The sequence below is a fragment of the Ascaphus truei genome, chromosome 1, assembly GCF_040206685.1.
Source record: "Ascaphus truei isolate aAscTru1 chromosome 1, aAscTru1.hap1, whole genome shotgun sequence".
NCBI lineage: Eukaryota > Metazoa > Chordata > Amphibia > Anura > Ascaphidae > Ascaphus > Ascaphus truei.
In genome coordinates this window covers 512,861,376-512,881,683 of record NC_134483.1, presented here as the reverse complement: position 1 = coordinate 512,881,683, position 20,308 = coordinate 512,861,376, and the positions used below count along the sequence as shown (strand labels likewise).

At 41.6% G+C, this 20,308-nt stretch overlaps 2 protein-coding genes across 14 annotated transcripts in view; one reads left to right on the top strand and one right to left on the bottom strand.

The window, feature by feature from the left end:
• The window catches only part of POLN (DNA polymerase nu), a 207,820-nt gene extending 207,557 nt beyond the window's left edge, over positions 1-263 (bottom strand). For all 7 annotated transcript variants that reach the window (XM_075570880.1, XM_075570908.1, XM_075570860.1 and 4 more), the window contains exon 1: positions 1-263. The gene's annotated coding sequence lies outside the window, so the exon portion shown is untranslated.
• Positions 210-15,373, top strand: HAUS3 (HAUS augmin like complex subunit 3). 7 transcript variants are annotated; one of them, XM_075570997.1, is made up of 7 exons: positions 472-520; positions 2,352-2,463; positions 2,580-2,667; positions 3,576-4,515; positions 6,795-7,237; positions 11,259-11,484; positions 14,771-15,373. In XM_075570997.1, exons 4-7 carry the CDS (start codon positions 3,601-3,603, stop codon positions 14,984-14,986), a joined length of 1,800 nt encoding a protein of 599 aa, XP_075427112.1. In that variant the 5' UTR covers positions 472-520; positions 2,352-2,463; positions 2,580-2,667; positions 3,576-3,600; the 3' UTR covers positions 14,987-15,373. The 7 variants fall into 7 exon arrangements, with proteins under 7 accessions (XP_075427122.1, XP_075427087.1, XP_075427112.1 ...); XM_075570981.1 differs by lacking the exon at positions 472-520 and adding an exon at positions 849-954; XM_075570989.1 differs by lacking the exon at positions 472-520 and adding an exon at positions 849-954 and having other exon boundaries at positions 2,352-2,468.
• Positions 15,374-20,308: the final 4,935 nt, after the last annotated feature.

Sequence of the window (20,308 nt, the reverse complement as noted above, 5' to 3'; positions counted from 1 at the left end):
CTATCCCTCTGTGTGTTTGGTATGGAGTGAGGGTCTCCTTCTCTCTCCCTACACAGTGCTGGAACCTGAGTGAGGAGCCAGTGGCTCTGCTGCCCTTCGTGATACGCAGAGAGAGGAGGAGGAGCAGAAAGCTAGAAGGAGCAGTCTGTGGAGAGAGGAGGAGCAGTGTGTGGACAGAGGAGTAGGCGCATAGGAGATAGGGGGATGAGTACAGCGGGAAGAGACACTGCGTGCGGTCTGCAGTGGGGTGGCGGAAGCACACCGGCACTTAAAGCTGCACATACGTTCCATTGACATCGCACGTCCGGAACTGCATTCTGAAAATCCTCCGCCCGTTGAAAACAATGGGTATGCCGCCTCACACGGGTCCTGACGTGAATTACACATGCACGTGCAGATGCTCGCAGCCTCACTCGTTGTGAAACGTCAATTGTATTTTTCATTTTAAATCTGAAAATAAATTTACCTCTGGAGAGTGAGGGCGCTGGCCAAAGGAAATGCTGAGAAAGCACCACGAAAAGTAATTTTAAAGCAACAAAAAACGATTTGAGATTTTTATACTTTGTGATTTAATTTAAATATACGTTATATATATATATAATCGCTATTTTTTCAGACCCCCGCAGAAACATTTCTTCACAAATAAATAATCTAGTATGTGTTCTCCTGTGTTTCATTTAAAAATGTTTTATTATAAATCTTATAAATACAATTATACATATGTGAAAATAAAATATATAATACTTGTCATGAGATTAGGGGGGGGGAAGAAGCGGTACGTTAGTGTGTAAAAGGCTTTGTGGGGATTATTGGTCTCCCTGGCTTCCCGTAGACACTGAAGTGGATCACGTGACTGAAGCCAAAAGAGGAAGTGCCAGTAGTAGACAGCAGCGCGAAAAGCAAAAGAGTAGCCTTCTGATCGCCAGCAGCACATACAGTGCGGGGATCCCATGAGTACGTGTGTATGCTTAATGACCCGCTGCAGCACTGGAGCGCTTCCTTTCCTGTGGGGCTGTCAGCGTCTGTGAAGTGGACGAACCTGGTCCAGTGCTCTTTAACTTTGGGCAAGTGACACAATCGCTATGTGACACAAATTATATTGTAAACTCTTTGGGGGCAGGGACTAAATCAGTGTTGGACGTTTAATGGCAGTAGAGACGAGCACCAATATTTAATCTATGCAAACCCAAAGTGCTACTGCTCCTTACCTTACAACTATGCATATTTAGCAGGTCCTAAAGATCAATAACTGGTTAGTTACTTGTTCGGCATGTGGTAGGGAAGTTATCGCTACTTTGCTTTTATGTATATACATTGCGAACATGGAGAAAATGTGGATGCAACATTTTATTTTTATGACATCCCTCCCAAAACGTTAAAAAAAAAATGAAATAGATATAGAGTACAATTTTGGGCACCAATCCTAAGAAAATTCATTATGGAACTAGAGAGAGTGCAGAGAAGAGCCACCAAATTAATAAAGGGGATGGACAATGTAACTTATGAGGAGAGGCTAGCTAAATTAGATGTATTTACATTAGAAAAGAGGCGGCCAAACGGGGATATGATAACTATATACAAATATATTCGGGGACAATACAAGGAGCTTTCAAAAGAACTATTCATCACTATTCATCCCACGGGCAGTACAAAGGACTCAGGGTCATCCCATTAGGTTGGAGGAAAAGAGATTTCACCAGTAACAAAGGAAAGGGTTCTTTATAGTAAGGGCAGTTAAAATGTGGAATTCATTACCCATGGACACTGTGATGGCAGATACAATAGATATCTTCAAAAAAAAGTTAGACATCTTTTTAGAAAGGAAAGGTATACAGGGATATACCAAATACTGTAAGTATACATGGGAAGGATGTTGATCCAGGGATTAATCCGATTGCCAATTCTTGGAGTCAGGAAGGAATTTATTTTTCCCCTTATGAGATATCATTGGATGATATGACACTGGGGTTTTTTGTTTGCCTTCCTCTGGATCAATAAGTAAGTATAGATATAGGATAAAGTATCTGTTGTCTAAATTTAGCATAGGTTGAACTTGATGGACCTACGTCTTTTTTTCAACCTCATCTACTATGTAACTATATCACTAAATTTATAATACACAAATGAAAGCGTTACTTTTACATATAGATGTAGCCAGATTCAGTGTTCGGCAACGGAAAATTATCTGAGGGGTTCCATCCGGCAGAGCGAACCCCCGCAGGCAGCTGCTGTGTTTTAGTTTTCATACCGTGGCTCATGGGGCTGTAAGTCTGGCTACATCTGTATGGGAAAAAAAATGTTTAATAAAATTCACAAGCAGTTTGTAATATTTTTTTTCATCTTTCTCTTAGCCTTCACACCGTACGAGATTTCCTGATTCGAAGATCTACCGCTCGTGCTGTATATTAAATCACACTTGTACTGTATATTATTTAACACCTTGTTCCTCACACTGCCACAAAAGTTAGGTACCAATCTGCAAAACCCTGCAGTGTATTATGTACATTTTGAGTATTGAGCAATGTAAAAAAAAGGTCTGTAGTTTGTTTTTAATGTCGGGCTTCCTGTGTTTCTTTTAGCTGCAGAGTACGTACACGTGGTGATTTAAGACACTGAAACAGAGATTTGATGAGCTGTTATTTTACAAGACAAGGAGAAGAGAAACTGGTAAATGTGTAAAAAAAAAACGGAAAATTAGTGGGAATAACTTTATTTCATAAACGTTGAGACTGTTTAAGGAACTTTTTTTAAAAATCAGTAGTGTGCCTAATCTCATTAAAGCAAACCACAATTTAAAAAAAAAATGTTAGTACAGTAGCCGTGTTAAAGAAAAATCTAGATGGGCAGAATGATCAAGCTTCTATGCTGGATATCGCACCCCGATCCACGACTTTAATGGTGGTTAACGTCGGTACAAAGCATTGCAGGTTAGTGAATCCCGGCCTAGGTGGAAAATAATACGGTGGGACTGTAAAGTTGCAAATGGAAAAAATAGTGAGTACTCCATACTCAGTACAGCGGTTCTCAAGTGTTAGTTGCAACATTTTAAACAGTGGAGTATTAGAAAACAAGATGTACATAAAAGTATGACATTTGCAAAATCAAATGAAGGACTCTAAGGCCGCGTCCATGGTTTGCGAGACCGTGCAGAGGAGTGCGTCGCGATCACAATGCCTTAAGGCAATGATCGCGCGAGGAATCGGATCAATTTGATTTCACGCGCAACGGCCAGGTCACGTGAGCGGTTCGACCAATGAGGACGGACCAGCTCTGTGATGTCACGGCCACGCCCTCCAACATGCCTCCCCATCGCGTCTAGCCTGGCCACAAAACTCTTCCTCTAAAATGCGGGTGACGTCACGCGCACGGGGCCGAGCGCCCGGTCACCATGGGATCCAGTCTTTCTGTGACAGAATTTCACTATAATGGATTGCAAGCCAATTTGGGAGGCGAGCAGGATTTGTGTATTTGTTGTGCAAGAATACTAAATCATGTTTTTTATAGTAATGTATGTAATATTATCTGGAGGCTCTCTCTTCTTGTACTAATCGGATTTTTAACTGCTCAATTTGTAGATTTTGCAACGAGTAGCCTGTAATCATGAGTTCGGGAAATCGATTTGTGGAAACACTGCGAAAACTGGGTTATCCCAAGGCCATCAATCTAGACGGAGAAGATTTTGACTGGCTGTTTGAAACTACTGTTGATAGATCCTTCCTAGACTGGTTTTGTACAAGCGCAAGTGAGCAGAATGTGCTATCGGATGATAAACTACAAGCGTTTAACTCCTTAGAAGAATCTGGCAAAGCTGTACTAGATGAGAAGGCTTTGGATGAAGTTCTGAAAACCTGCCAATCTTCTCATTCAAAAACAGCCGCAATGGAAGAAGTGGAAATAGAGAAACTCGAGGAAGACCTTCATGCTCTACAGAGGCTGAAAAGTCTACATATCGGTCGACGTAATAAACTTCAAGTGATGGCTTCAGGCAGTAGTCACGTGGGCTTGAAATTGAAAGATAAAGAGGAAGGAGAGGCTAAAGCATTAAAGGAGATATTAAGTGTTTTGCAAGTCACAAGTAACAAGCTAAATCATGAACTTCAGACTATTATCGAAGGTGTTCAAAAACTAATATTGTTCTTTACCATTCCTGAAGCAGATGATGAGTCATGTTCTCATCCGGTTTTTCTATCTCAAATTGTGCTAGAGAAATACTTGTCAAGTGAAGAACAAAGCACTGCCGCACTCACTTTGTTTACTAAAGAACATTTTTTTGAGGCTCTCTCTACATTTATCGACGGCTCCGATGAAAAATTTGAGCTGGTTCAACTAGAGGCCACAAAAAAACCTTCTGCTCTTGATGACGATGCTCATGAGGACAAATGCAAAGAGATGATGAGACTTCAGTTGGCCTATATCTGTGCAAAACACAAATTAATTCAATCAAAGGCTAGAGAGAAAAGTTTGAGGGCTGGTTTACAGTGGGCAGAAGACAATATTTATGCCACGCAGAACACGGTAAGAGGACATTATTAATACAGATATAGCTACTGTTACGGGGTTATGCTCTAGAGCAGTGGTGCTCAAACTTGGTCCTTAAGGGCCCCGAACAGATCAGGTTCTAAGGATATCCCTGCTTCAGCATAGGTGGTTCAATCATTTTGATTGGGCCACCATTGCTGTAGTGCCTGATCGGCACTAATGCACTTCAGAGCGTAACCCCCTAAATTTTACTAGACTTGTGCAATTTACAATTTATCGTAAAGAATGAGTTATATCGTGTCCGATGTCCGTATTCTAGTTGCATTTGAAACTTCCTGCTAACGTTTCTTCCACTGAAAAATGTGTGTCTAGACACTGAATTAAGAAGTATTGTTGGTGTCAGAGCTTTGAGATCAATATGTTAAAATGCTACATTCTTATATACAGGCATACCCCGCATTAACGTACGCAATGGGACCGGAGCATGTATGTAAAGCGAAAATGTACTTAAAGTGAAGCACTACCTTTTTCCCTCTTATCGATGCATGTACTGTACTGCAATTGTCATATACGTGCATAACTGATGTAAATAACGCATTTGTAACAGGCTCTATAGTCTCCCCGCTTGCGCACAGCTTCGGTACAGGTAGGGAGACGGTATTGCTGTTCAGGACGTGCTGACATGCGTCAGCTGGCGTTTTCCTATTGAGCGATATGTACTTACTCGCGAGTGTACTTAAAGTGAGTGTCCTTAAACTGGGGTATGCCTGTATTTTCAATCTTTCATGAGGTTTCGCAAAGTTCATGTTGGTTTTTCAGTACACATCCCAAAACTGACATACCTGTTAATATCTTTCAGATGTTTCTTTCTCCAGCAAAATGTATCTTTTAATTTATATAAGTTTAAGGGGCCTATTCTAGTAGCTTTGATAATATCACTACTAAATCAAGCAGTTTGGCATGACCTACCTCACGGTCTGACGTTTGTGTTATCACGGTATTCAGAAAGAGTCATCGCAAGTCAGATACGGTTAGGTAGGGAAATGTCAATACCGCTCGGGATAGCAGTGCCTTTATCTCTGTCTTTTTCTACGTTCTGCCCCTGCGATCTGCCTGCAGTCTGTAAGAGCTGCATCTCCTGGCAGGGGAAGGTACAACTTTAATTTACTATATGCTGTCTGGGTAATATTTTATTTTAATGGGCAAATGCACCATTATCCAGATGTGAATAATAGGAATTTTGCCCATTATTGTACTGTTTTACTGTATGTGTTGGAATGGGGGGTAATAGGGTGCCCATTAATTGCCATTGGGGTTTTTCTCCCAGTGATGGCATAGGTAACCAAACTGGCAACCAATGGGTGTATTGGATAGTCTTAATTGATGTATTTTGATGTTTATTGGGGGTAGAGGAGATGGGTGAAAGTCATATTTGCCCCGTGGTGTGTGTTTAGGCCTACTGGGTGTGTAGCGGTAGGGGTTAACTCCTCGGTAGGAACCGTTAAGGTAATGAAGGGCTTAACTCCTCCCGCAACCCTACCAGTAGGCCTAAACACCCACCCTGGGGCAACTCCAACATTCACCCGCCCCTCTACCCCCAACAAACCAGGCACTGGTATTTAACCCCTTCATTACCTTAGCGCTAAGCCGCAGCAGTAATGAAGCTTTCTGTAAATTTATTTTTATTACATAGGATTGAAGCAGGGGGTCTCCGGAGCTGGTATTAATGCATGTCCTCTCAGGAGTCAACCGGCTTCAATCCGATGTAGTAAAAATACATTTTTCTTCTGAGTCACATCGCGGATCCCACCTTGCCGCCCTTAAGGTGGCGAGATCAGAATCTCTGCGAGTTGCAGAAGTGATGTGATTCTCCAGCCCATCCTACGTTGTTCTTTTGAATCTCGGAGCTACCTGAATAGCTCGATTTCTCAAAAAAAAGTGAGTTTGAGCTCCCGAGGAGAGCTGATCGACGAGAAGCAGGTCTCGAGCGAGTTTGGCAAGTTATCGAAGTTTTCTGAATAGCTGCAAATGCAAACTCGCTCAAAGTGCCCAAAACTGTCTAACTCGCTTATCGAAGCTACTAGAATAGTCCCCTAAGTGTTTTAATAAATATTGATTGTCCATGTTCTGGGGATTCACTCACAGCAATATGATTTCTAGTAGTCTAGTCCCAGTTTTTTTGCTCAGAATGTCATGCTCACTGTAGTTCTGCAAGATGGCAACAAACCAGTGTGTTTTTTTTTTTTATTACGTGAAAGTACATTGTATTACGGTTGTCATCTGTTTATTATTATTTATTTATTTGGAATATGCAGCCCTTGGACAAAGAAGAAAACCTCAAAGCGAGACTCTCAAGTCTAAAGAAAGAGATGTTACAAATTCAAAACCACATTGACCTAATTAACTGCAAATCTCTTCCGGGCCTGGTGAAGGAGAATGCCCAGTTATTAAATATGCCTATTGTGAAAGGCGACTATGATCTGCAGATTGCCCGTCAGAATTTATACGCATCCAGGCAAGATCTGGTATGCAACCATTTGATGAAACAAAAGGCTTCTTTTGAGTTTCTTCAGCTGGCTTATGAAATCGAGTTGAGAAAACACAGACATGTTTACCGTCAACTTGACACCATCATTCAAGAGTTAAAGCAGAGCGGCAAGAAATTGGAAGAGCGGCTGTTGATTTTGTCCGATACCACTTTGTTGTCCTCATCAAAACCAAGAAATAATATCGATTCGAAGGATTCTGCCACTCACAGGTACGCAACTTGTCATTTATATCCTAAATATCGATGAACAGGACCAGCAATACTCAAACAAAACCTGTTAATAATTACTGTATTATTATTCATCTCCTCCTTTTACGTTATAATTCTCTATATTATTGTAAAGATAAAATATAATTATATATTTGATCATTCTTGCTAAAATAGGGGTATATGGGAAGTCTGGATTCAGAACAAAGTAGACCCTACACCAGGGGTGGCCAGCTCCAGTCCTCAAGGGCCACCAACAGGTCAGGTTTTCAGGATGTCTGCTTCAGCATAGGTGGCTCAATCTGGTCAAAAACACCTTTTGTAAAGAATTGAATAATATGGGGCTAGATATACAAAATCTCTTCTAATTCAGGGCTCATAATATAGCATTCCCTGAAACAAGAACGGACGTTCCCTGAGGTTATCAGTGTATCCTCCAAGCTAATGATAGGCAAAAACAGCCGTTCTACATCTTATTAGCACAGGCTTAATATCGCGTTATTGTTGCATTATCTTCCAATTATGTGACATTATGGCTGTCCGGTTACTCCGATCCAGACCATGAAATGGGTCTTTAAATCAAGTTGAGAAAGAGAGGCGCAGGCAATTTTAGTTAACTCGATGTTATGCTTACCCAGACCCTATAAAAGCCCCATTTCAGGGTCTGGATGTGATTTAAAGCCAAGTTTAGGCATGACCTGATTAACATAACGTTCACGACCCGCGTTAATCTGAACACACTTTTGTGGCTATACAGTCTTATGGTCACGCCTCACTTGCACCTTTATTATAAACGTTCGTTATGGTTAACGCACTGCTCTTTACAAGAGGATACGGGACTTAACGTTATGTTGTTGACATTCGCAGATACGCCATTTGTGTTAATGTAATATTAGGATAATATTTGCGTACCTGGACCATGATGGATTCTGTAAACAAATCTAACCATTTTTTGTCAGGTGTTTTATTTATCATTCTTTACTCTCATCCCACCCTGTCCTTATCACAAAGCCAATATAGTGAGGGGACTCGGGCTGTACAAGCACTTGCTGAACACACAATGAGACAAAAGGAAGCAACCAGAGAAAATCAAACTACCTCCCCCCCCCCCCCCACCCTCAGCTTATCATGTTTATAGAATAACTAACTTTAAATATGATTTTAAAATACTTGGTTGTCAGATTTTGTAAAAGGTGTTGATCACTCGGATGTAAACACTTGAACATGGCACCACCATTAAGGCACTTTGGTCCTAGGAGATATTGTCCCTTTAACGGTCAAACTTATTGCCTGGTTCTAAGCTGTACAGCTCAGCAGTGCTTCGTCAATATTGACCTCAACCTCTAAAGCATTACTAAATACAACAGCAATAAGATTTGTTTTACATGATCACTTTCTTAGCCGATTTACCCATGAAGTGGATAATTATTAAGCTTACATGAATCTTAAACTTAAAAAAAAAAAACTATATTTTAAGGGATGGAAACTGTATAAGAAATGGTTTAAACAGAATTGAAGGGTACAGCTGGGAAGAAATCTAATCCCCATGAATACCACATATAGGAGAACAGAGCTATAATTTAATGTCCAAGTGAATAGGAATAGTAAGCTAAAGTGATCTTGCATGTCGGTAGATATGAACATTATGAAATGACTCAACATATATGGAAATTGGGAGTGTTTGCACTTTGCAGAGAAGGGCCAACTATGATAGTTAATAGACATTATTAATAGATATGTCACAGGAGACCAGTACTTTTAACACCTTTACCTTCCGGGATCAATTTCACTAGGCAGGACAAGGTAGTGGAATAAAATAAGGTTCATTCTGGTAAAACCAGCAGGTATACAAAGTAACACAAAACAAGGGGAAAACACCCCAACTGGGGCTCTGGGGGGAGACCCTAGCCCCAACTAGGTGCAGGGCGCCTGCTTCAGGAAGGCTTACCCTGTCCACTCCACATCCATAAAGACCACGGTACTATCTACAGGATAGATGCCTGACTTACCCCACTGGCCGGGTCTTCGTTCGATATTAGAACTTGGCCGCGTCTCTAGAACTTGTCCTCAGCTTGGCTAGGCTTCTCCGGCGCCTCAATGCTTAGTGCTTTGCTATTGCAAGCAAAGCACCTTTGAAAAGCCTGCCTCTGCTTCACCGGACCAAGCCTAGGAATAGTCTTGGTCTCTGATTGGGCACTCCCCTTACATAGACCTCGGTGTCCTATGTCTAACATGGAACAGGTTTTTTTTTTTTTTTTTAAATACAGGATTGAAGCAAGAACTGAACTCCATTCATTTCAGCTCTGGGCCCCCTGCTTCCAGAGATACTTACCTCTGGAGGGGGTGCCGGTATCTCTGCAGTTTAAAGCTCCAGTGTAAAATGGGCCAATAGGAAGCTGCACCAGGTGACGTCACGGCTTCCTGTAGGCCTGCAGGGCCTGAAAGCTTTGAAATTTGCCCATAATGTGAACTCTGCCGTGGCTACCGGCACCCACTACAGAGATAAGTACCTCCGGAAGCTGGTGGTCCCCGCGGATGAAATGAATGGGATTCAGCTCCGTAGACGCCCTTCTTCAAGCCTGTATAGAAAAAAAATTAACAGCTTGGATTGCCTCTTTAATACACCTAGCATCTGAAAACCCCCAAACTAACCCTACTTTCCCACCTCCCTGGAATGCCTTACTAACTTCGCAGATCTATACAGGGTTAAGCAAACCTCCAAATAGGAGAAAAACACCTTCTGGCCCAGCTACTCCACCACTCTGTATTACAACCATCGAGATTGTTGGTGACAACTTCATTTATAAGCATGGCAAAAAATATATTCACATTCTTTACAACTAGCTGAGATTTAATTCTGCTTACCAATAAACAGTGACGTCATCGCGTCAAAGGGGCGGGACTAACGCTCGTGATCGGAGCGCTCCCGGCACCCACACAAACTCCCTAACAGAGAGTTTGTTTAAAGCATTGAGCTTGAGACTTGATTATACAGAGCAGCAACCGTGTATGTACTAGTGAGAACACTAAGCATTAGCCAGTGTGTATACAGCCACAGAGCAGAAGCACGGTGCCTGCCTTTTTATGCTACCAGCTTCTCTCGTGTTTTTTTTGTTCCTGAGTGTATGTAGACACTACTTGTGTACTACAATATTTTTTCTACCTACCTGGACCTATGGTCACTTGTGTACAGCAGGTACATCCATCAAGATATCTGCATTAAGGTATAATTCAAGTGAGTGTGTGTGAGTGATTTTTTCACTCTCATGGTGGCTTGACTTGCTAGCACCCCCAAGGGATTATAGCAGCGATCTGCTGACCTAGATTACCTTATGACTGGTGATTTTAGTCTGTCCCTTGGGAGCTTACTATAGTAATTACTCACTTGTTCCACTTACCTGCATATACCTGGTGACGTGATATACACATATATACCACTCACTACTAATAGCCACAAGTGGCTGTACCTGTGACCAAATACACGGACACAGTCTCCAGGAGGCACTGATTACATCTGGCTCTACCCTGCACATATCAAGGGAAGCAGCCTACACTATACACTTGAGACCTGGTATTTTTTACTTTCGCTGCGCTTTTTTGGCTCTATTGAGTCTCAATTATTTGGGCACTTAGCGTCCTACTTCATTTTAATATTGAGTTAAGACTCCAATAAATGTTTTTTATCGTGTACATATTACCTATCAACACATACACTTTTCTTTTGTTCTGTGTACTCTGTGCATCTGTTTGAGTGCTCTCCATTGGGGTCCCTTTCTCTCACAAGTATTAGTTCATATCTACCCCAGATAGAAGCACCACAGAACATATTCTTAGCTGTTGCGAGGGTACCCCCTCTCCCTTCCCCCACCCCCAGCCTTACCCTAGTATTTACCAATAAATACACTGGTGTTACTGTATTATTTTAAGATGACTGATTTAAGGTTTTACTGTATGTATTGCCTCTGCCTATGTGTGTGGTGCCTTGGTTCCTGATAATTACAGGTTTTTTTAATATATATTATAGATTATATCAGCTTCTGGATGGAGACAAAATGCAGCAATTGTTCAGAACCTATGATGGTTTGGAATGTGTCGCTCAGAAATTAAATCAGAATATTACTACCCTCAAAACTCAGCTAGCCGTTTCTGAGCAAGAACAGTCCCTTGCGCTATCAAAACTAGATACTGATTTGAAGACTCTTCACGATTTTATGTATCCTGGAGGGAACGCTCTCCTGTTGAACGCTCCAGTAAGTGGCAGCCAAAGCTACATCAATGTATATGTACCTTTTCTGTGTATGTGTGTTTGTATCTGTATATATTACAATACATGTTCAAAGATAACATTCACCATACTTATTTAGGTCCGTTTATCAATATATTGGTAAATACAGGTAGTACACATCAGAATTATTAGACCTTGGTCTTTCACAAGCCTTTAGCACTGGTCTGCAGACAATGATATAAACGCACCCAAAGAGCAGGTTTTCATTTTAAATGGTTTCTGGGGGAACCACCATTAAAATCAGCAGGGACCAGTGATTGTCCATGGAAAACGGTTTGAGAACCTGTGGCATCAAAAATAAATATGAGTATGCACGCAAATTAATACATTTCTGTGTTTTGAAGGCGATCCAAAATGCCTTTAATAATTAAATTATTTGATCTCATTGCTGTATGACTTAAAGGAATAACTCCTTTTATAAAACAAATAACCAAATTGACGTTTTTTTTATTGACATATGAAGCACCATTTCATTCCAAATCCTACAGGGTGTTTTTTTTTGTTTGTTTTGTTTTTTTTAATAAATCAGTTTGGTAGTATTGGATAATACTGCACTTTTTTTTCCACTCTTCACTTCTTAACACTTTTTTTTTTTGGTGTGGCAAGCTTCCTTGGATAGCCATAGCAACCATTTAGGAAGCCACAGCCCTTCCTCTTTTGAAATAGACGGCCGTATTGGGCCCTCTGGGTAGCGACATCTGCGCTGTTGGATACTTTTATTGCTGTAAATATAAGGAACTGCTGCATTTATTTAAACAAATCAAAAAAAAAATGACCAAGAGGCAATGCCCCTTTTAAGCTTAAGTGAAAAATAATGAAGTGGGACTTACTCTTTAGGAAATGTGTACCCAGTGCTGCTGAACACATGCATTTTACAATGAAGTCCTCTACAATGTATTTATTAGTTATTATAGGCTAAAGCAGTAAAAAATTCAGGGCATTATTGAAAACCCTGCTCTCTGATTGGTTAAAATTCCGGGCATTATCCATAGTAATGCCCTGAATTTCAGCAGCTTGCAAAATGCAGTTTTCAATCTGTTTATTTCCAGCCAATCAGCTTTCAGAACAGCTGAGACAGGGCAGGGGATTGGTTTGAATTAAGTAAAAGCTCTGAGACATGGCAGGGGATTGGTCAAAAACTATCAGCCACGGTTTGACTCCTCCCCCTCCCGAGCTGACTGAGATTTTCTGAGCAGATTCAGTTGAATTGGGGGGGGGGGGGGAGGGGGGGAGAGACTGCAAAGAAGTAAGTGTGTTGTGTATAGAAGTGTTGTGTGTGTGTGTGTGGGGGGGGGGGGGGGGGTGTAGAGGTGCTGTGTTGTGTGTAGAGCTGGGGGGGAGAGTGCAAAGTTTAGTAAGTGGCTGTATTTTTGATTGTGGCTGCAGTGTGTGTGTGTGTTGTGCTGTTGTATGTGTAACGGATATTCCCCCACCCAATCGCAGATTATAGTGTGGGTGCGAAGGACATACAGTGTTACCAGGGTGTGGTGCTTTACCTGGTGGCTCACAGGAGGGCTGAGCTTCCGCCACGGGGAACCTGGGGCAATATATTAAGAATAACAGTACTCTCGTACTCGGTGCAGCGCCTCCACCTGCGATGGTTCCTAGCAGAGCAGGAATTGTTCCTCGCAGGACATCACACAATAAACACATAGACTGTATGTATAATAACCAATACCGTTTACTTATGAACATAGAAACATACGTGCATACCACATTAACTGTGTCCCTCCCTAGAGGAGACACTAACCACGGCGTCTCGTAAGACGCTAACGCTATCTTGCGCCACGGCGGACGCCAACACTTTATGCGCTACCTCCCACGGAATGATCCCACCCCGTGTCCAGTAACCCCAATGTCTCACACTACCAAGTCATATACATGTGCGTGTGTGACTGCGCTATGTCTGGTGATAGGTCTTGTTGGTGCACTTCATTTTATGGATTACCTGCCGAGCACTCCAGTGCTCGGACCTGCAACGGTCTTCACAAAGGATCACGGTGAGCTCCTACACGATATCCGTAATCCACCACAGGATGATCCCTCCGGGGCGATCCCCCTCTGGAAATAGTCCAGCTCTCTCCCAGCAAACAAGCAATGTTCTTTGTTCCCTACTAACAAATAGATAATGGGGCAGAGTCCCTAACCTAGGGCCTGTCCCTACAACACTCAGCTAGGATGACTCAGGGCTATCTGGGGCCTAGGGGATTGCTGGCCTAGTGCAGGGAGTCACTGACTCCTGCACCCTACCTCCTTCCCCTAGCTGCTCCGTTCACCAACTGACAACGTGCTCAAGCCCGCGAAATGTATCCTTTTTCGTCTGCCCATTGATGTCCAGCCCTATTGGCTCCCTGGTGTCATGTGGTTCTGCCCCTATGCACCCTGGGGGCTGGCAATCCCGCACTGCGCATGCGCGAGCTATCTATGAGCCTCCCGCTCTATTGGGCTCCTGCGCATGCGCAACCGCACTAACAATGGCGACGCCCTGCTTCGCTAGCCGCCGGGACCCTAGCGACCGCGGCCTTAGCAACGGCCCGATCGCGTCCCCGGCAACCGGCCGCATACCGGAGGAGACGCGCTACTCCCTGCTCCGGCCCCCACCTTCCGAATTGTCCGTCGGGTCTGCCGCTTGTTCCTGGCAGCACCCGCCCTCAATCCTGGCCATATGCAGGTAAAAATGGTGACCTAGCTACATATGTGTAGCAGCAATTTGTGTGAGTGTAGAGCTGATGTGTGTGTGTGTGTGTCAGTAGCAGTGTTTATGGGTGTAGCATGTGTATGTAGCAGCAGAGTTTGTGTGTGTAGAGCTGCTGCTGTGTGTGTAGAGGCGCTGTGTAGTGAGTAGAGGAGGTGCTGTGTTGTGTGTCTAAAGCTCCAGTGTGTGTGTGTGTGTGTGTAGAGACACTGTGTTGTGTGTGGTGTGCTGTTTTGTGTGTGTGTAGCAGCAGTTTGTGTGTGTGTGTGTGTGTGTGTGTGGTGTGTGTGTGTGTGTGTGTGTGTGTGTGTGTACATAGAGGGGGCGGCAGTGTGTGGATATAGATAGCTGCAGTGTAAGAGTATATAGAGGTGGTTTCATGTATTTACCATTTTAATTTAATAAAAAAATCTATTTAACTATACAAAAGTGTCTATTATTTATGAAATAAGCCTATAATAGTAATAATCCCTTCAAAACAGGGCATTACTGGCCAATAATGCCCTGTTCTTCAGGGATTATTACTTAATTAACGCTTTCCTTTTTTTTCTTTAAGGAGCTGTCAAGTCAGTTTCAGCAGTTAGATTCTCAGCTGGCCAAATTACATCGCGTTGTCTTGGAATTTCTTGGAGATATAAAAGCGAAGAGAAATATTTTGGCGTCCAATAAATTGCATAAGATGGAGAAACAACTTTATGTGTATTTTTTTCAAAATGAAGAACATCTAAGGCACGTTGTAGAAAATGTGGAATCCCAAATAAAGATCAATTAATCTACATGAAAAGGCATTATTACTAAAAAATGTATTAGAGATGCAATTAGGTGCCACGCATCTATTTTAGATAAACTGTCAGCAGAGCTGTTTTAATCCAGTACAAATGTGGAAGATACTTCTTTAGTGTGTGTATACATATCGTATTTTAGTTTTTATTGTATCTACTGTTTTTAGAAAACCTAATGCAGGCAGTGATTGCATACAATTCAAGTGAAAGGGAAAAAAAGAATGTTGTATAAAGGTTTTGGGTGCCACTTGTAATTTATTAATACATTTTCAAATGCTTTTAACAGGCGTATATACAGTGGTGTGAAAAAGAAAGTACACACTCTTTGAATTTTATGGTTTTACATATCGGGACATAACAATCATCTGTTCCTTAGCAGGTCTTAAAATTAGGTAAATACAACCTCAGATGAACAACAACACATGACATTACACCGTGTCATGATTTATTTCACAAAAATAAAGCCAAAAGGGAGACGCCATGTGTGAAAAACTAAGTATACCTTATGATTCCATAGCTTGTAGAACCACCTTTAGCAGCAATAACTTGAGGTAATCATTTACTGTATGACTTTATCAGTCTCTCACATCGTTGTGGAGGAATTTTGGCCCACTCTTCTTTAGTTCATTGAGGTTTGTGGGCATTTGTTTATGCACAGCTCGCTTAAGGTCCTGCCCAGCATTTCAATCGGGTTGAGGTCTGGACTTTGACTGGGCCATTGCAACACCTTGATTCTTTTCTTTTTCAGCCATTCTGTTGTAGATTTGCTGGTGTGCTTGGGATCATTGTCCTGTTGCATGACCCAATTTCGGCCAAGCTTTAGCTGTCTGACAGATGGCCTCACAATTGATTCTAGAATACTTTAGTATACAAAGGAGTTCATGGTTGACTCAATGACTGCAAGGTTCCCAGATCCTGTGGCTGCAAAACAAGCCCAAATCATCACCCCTCCACCACCGTGCTTGACAGTTGGTATGAGGTGTTTGTGCTGATATGCTGTTTGGTTTTCGCCAAATGTGGCGCTGTGCATTATGGCCAAAAATCTCCACTTTGGTCTCGCCTGTCCAAAGGACATTGTTCCAGAAGTCTTGTGGTTTGTTCAGATGCAACTTTGCAAACCTAAGCCGTGCTGCCGTGTTCTTTTTAGAGAGAAGAGGCTTTCTCCTGGCAACCCTTCCAAACAAACCATACTTGTTCAGTCTTTTTCTAATTGTACTGTCATGAACTTTAACATTTAACACGCTAACTGAGGCCTGTAGAGTGTGAGATGTAACTCTTGGGGTTTTTTTGCAATTTCTCTGAGCATTGCACGGTCTGACCTTGGGGTGAATTTGCTGGGACGTCCACTCCTGGGAAGATTGGCAACTGTCTTGAATGTTTTCCACTTTTGAATAATATTTCTCACTGTAGAATGGTGGACTTTAAATTGTTTGGAAATGGCCTTATAACCCTTCCCAGATTGATGGGCAGCAACAATTGCTTCTCTAGGATCATTGCTGATGTCTTTCCTTCTTGGCATTGTGTTAACACACACCTGAATGCTTCAGACCAGCAAACCGCTAAAACTTCGGCTTTTATAGAGGTGGTCACACTTGCTGATGATTTATTAATCAAGGGCATTTGATTAGCAGCACCTGTCTTCTATTTAGCATCTTAATTTGTATGGAAGCAGTAGGGGTGTACTTAGTTTTTCGCACACAGCTTCCCCATTTTGGCTTTATTTTTGATAAATAAATCATGACACGGTGTAATATGTCATGTGTTGTTGTTCATCTGAGGTTGTATTTACCTAATTTTAAGACCTGCTAAGGAACAGATGATTGTTATTATGTCCCGATATGTAAAACCATAGAATTCAAAGAGGGTGTACACGCATACCCCGCATTAACGTACGCAATGGGACCGGAGCATGTATGTAAAGCGAAAATGTACTTAAAGTGAAGCACTGCCTTTTTCCCACTTATCGATACATGTACTGTACGGCAATCGTCATATACGTGTATAACTGATGTAAATAATGCATTTGTAACAGGCTCTATAGTCTCCCCGCTTGCGCACAGCTTCGGTACAGGTAGGGAGCCAGTATTGCTGTTCAGGACGTGCTGACAGGTGCGTGCGTGAGCTGCCGTTTGCCTATTGGGCGATATGTCCTTACTCGCGAGTGTACTTAAAGTGAGTGTCCTTAAACCGGGGTATGCCTGTACTTTCTTTTTCGTGTGTGTGTGTGTGTGTGTGTGTGTGTGTGTGTGTGTGTGTGTGTGTGTGTGTGTGTGTGTGTGTGTGTGTGTGTGTGTGTGTGTGTGTGTGTGTGTGTGTGGTCTTTTAGTTTTTATTTTATCTACTGTTTTTAGCCAACCTAATGCAGGCAGTGATTGCATAAAATTCAAGTGAAAGTGAAAAAAAAGAATGTTGTGTAAAGGTTTTGGGTGACACTTGCTATTTATATACACATTTTCAAATGCTTTTAATGGGCGTATATAAGGTGGACAGAGACGGATGGCTGCACCACAGTAATATCTGTGACATGCTCTTACTGCAATTTCTTCTAAGCTTGAATGTTTCCGGGTGACCAATCTGTTTGCAAGGTCCAGAGAAACACCATTCATGTGCGCAGTTGGTTCTCTTGTTTATGGAAGGAAGGTTAACTCTACTTTGACTCCCCCCACCACCAAGAATGCATTACAATAATTGATTAGGACTGCAGTACTAACATCATGGATATTTTCCTGACATGCTGGCCATCACTTCCCTTCGTGCTTGTGCATGCATATCAGGATCCTTGACAATTGAGATCTCGTCAGATGACAATGCAGTGTTTGCAATCTCATTTGTATGTTAATGATAAAATATAAGGAGGCAGACAACTGTAACTCAAGCTAGAAATAAAGAACACCTACAATGTTCTCGTCACCCAGCTTTTTTTTAGAATGAATTTGTATATCATATGATGGCTGCACATTCTTGGCATGTTTAAACTGCAGGTGTTGTAAAATTGAAACATTTTGAGTTCACATTAAATAAAATATACACCCAACTTGGCTCAGTCTCTTTGCTTTGCAATTAGAGTACTATTTTAAGTTGAATTAAAATCTAACCGAGTGGATTTTTAAAATGTGTTTTCCTAAATAGATATGCTAGTAGACAATTTTATACTGTTTCTATAGTCCACAATTTTATAAAGATGTGATTAGGATTAAAAAGTCATGCAAATCACACAGGCTGTTGGCATGCAATGTAAACACTTAAATCTATTTTGCACATAGATCAGAGGACAATGCGTGAGATAATTCACGTAATTATTGTACAGATATTTGTGAATTTGGTTTAGAGTTCTTGTAGCCGTATTGGCTGTAATAGACCAATATGAGAGTTTTGCATTGATTCAAATGATATTGGACGGGTTTTGAAACATTAGATGTTCGTCTCTGCCATCACACATTGAGGAGAGACGTGCAATGTTCTGAAGCTCTGTTTGATAGAGAACTACGGGTTTAGAGAATACAGAATTGTTAGGCCAAAGTAGAGACCCAGACTTCTGTTTTCTTTTGGAAGCCAAAATAGATCTTCCATAGCCAATGGTTTTGCCTCTACAAATTCTACTCCTCTTATAACACCCTAGTTGGAATGCCGAAGAACGAATTGACTTATCCTTATACCTGGGGCATGGAATAATCGGACCACCTAAAATGGGTCTTAAAAATGTTTCTCCTAATTCTATTTTATATTTCTTTGACCAGATGAAAAAGATTATACATCTTTGTAGATCATTAAGATCCTCATAATTACTTGGAATGAGTAAGAGCCAAAATGGATAAAGAATTCTTGGCAGTAAATTCATTTTAACGCAATATATTTTCTCAATCTATGATGTATTATATTTTGACTGCTTCTCCAGGTCTTTTGCTTGAAATTGTTTGATATGGGAATCAGTTCATTTGATACTAAGATATAGAAGGCTACATCTTTGCCATTAGCGGAACTGGGTTTAACTGTTTCAAGATTGATACTAAGCACATCCGGATTTTCAAGTAATTTACTTTTAACAAAAGAGGGGGGGATAAGGGAGTGATCAACTAAACCATACTAATTGTGTAGAACAAGTGATAATAATAATAAATTCATTCAATTGATAATGAAAAGTAGGTGCAACTGTGAACTGAAGTGAATCAGAAAAAGTGAGGGGTACAGTGACCTGAACTCCAAAGGAAATTCACTTAAATTCACACTACCTATATTTAAAATTTAACCTTTAATATCAAATACTTAAAACATATATTACGAAAGAAAGAATGTGATACCGTTTAAAAATAAATTAAATAAGGTAACTCGTGCAAACAGGCAGTCTCTAATGTTTAAATGCTCCAGTATATCATTAAAACTGGAGAATAAGAGGCTGCTAGAGTGCAAACAGCCGGAGTGAGCAAACAAGCCCACCACTTCACTGGTTAGCCTAATGGAATTGTGAATATCGTAGGGGCTATTGATATCATTTGTTATATCTTGATATTGGCAGTATAACCTCCTAGTCAGGTCTTAACCACTCCAGGAATCCTTGCCTAGCCACTACCCTAATTTTTATATATATTGGCTAATCTAGTGAACAGCTGACAGGTACTGTATTAAAATAGCCCCATGAAGGGGGCTGACATTATCAACACGCGTCCAACGCGCGTTTCCCTCCTACTACGGAGCTTCCTCAGGGACAAAATTTGCATTAGGGCTGAACCGAACGCTATTTAAACCCTGCGGTCCCCATGGTAACGTAATCGGCGTCCAGCTACTGCGCATGCGCAATAGAGCGCAAGCGCAACTACTGAGAAACATCAAACCAACCTTTCAACACTGATTGGCAGGGTGCTATAATTAAACCTCCCCAGTTGTTACGGAAGGGTTGCCAGGACTCTTAAATATGTCTCATATTACTCACTTATCGGAGCGAGGGCCAAGAGACTTGTGCGCATGCGCGAAAGTGCCGTGCTTCCCCACTGACTCTGTCAGGGGACACTTACGCAATATGGGCAGCTAGATGGAGCTAGCGCGCATGCGTGACCACATAGACATATTTACTCTAACACTGATACAGCAATAACAAGCTCGAACAAGGGCTTGTTTGTAGCATCAATGCGCATGTGTGGGCAGAGTTGTTGTAAGATTCATGCCCACATACTAATGCGCATGTGCAAACAAAAATAAACGATTTTCCTAATTGCTAAGCATCCTCAGTGCCAGATATACAGAGAATAGAGGCAATAGTGGCACCCCAGAGTTGAGCGTCAGATATGTCCAGTAGTTGGCCCTAAGTTAGGTGCAGA

Bases quoted from the DNA above. Each gene is read 5' to 3' on its own strand.
- HAUS3 (XM_075571007.1), top strand. From the start codon at position 3,601: ATGAGTTCGGGAAATCGATTTGTGGAAACACTGCGAAAACTGGGTTAT. The intron at 4,516-6,794 runs GTAAGAGGACAT...TGGAATATGCAG, and splicing joins TTTATGCCACGCAGAACACG to CCCTTGGACAAAGAAGAAAA. The intron at 11,485-14,770 runs GTAAGTGGCAGC...TTTTTCTTTAAG, and splicing joins CTCTCCTGTTGAACGCTCCA to GAGCTGTCAAGTCAGTTTCA.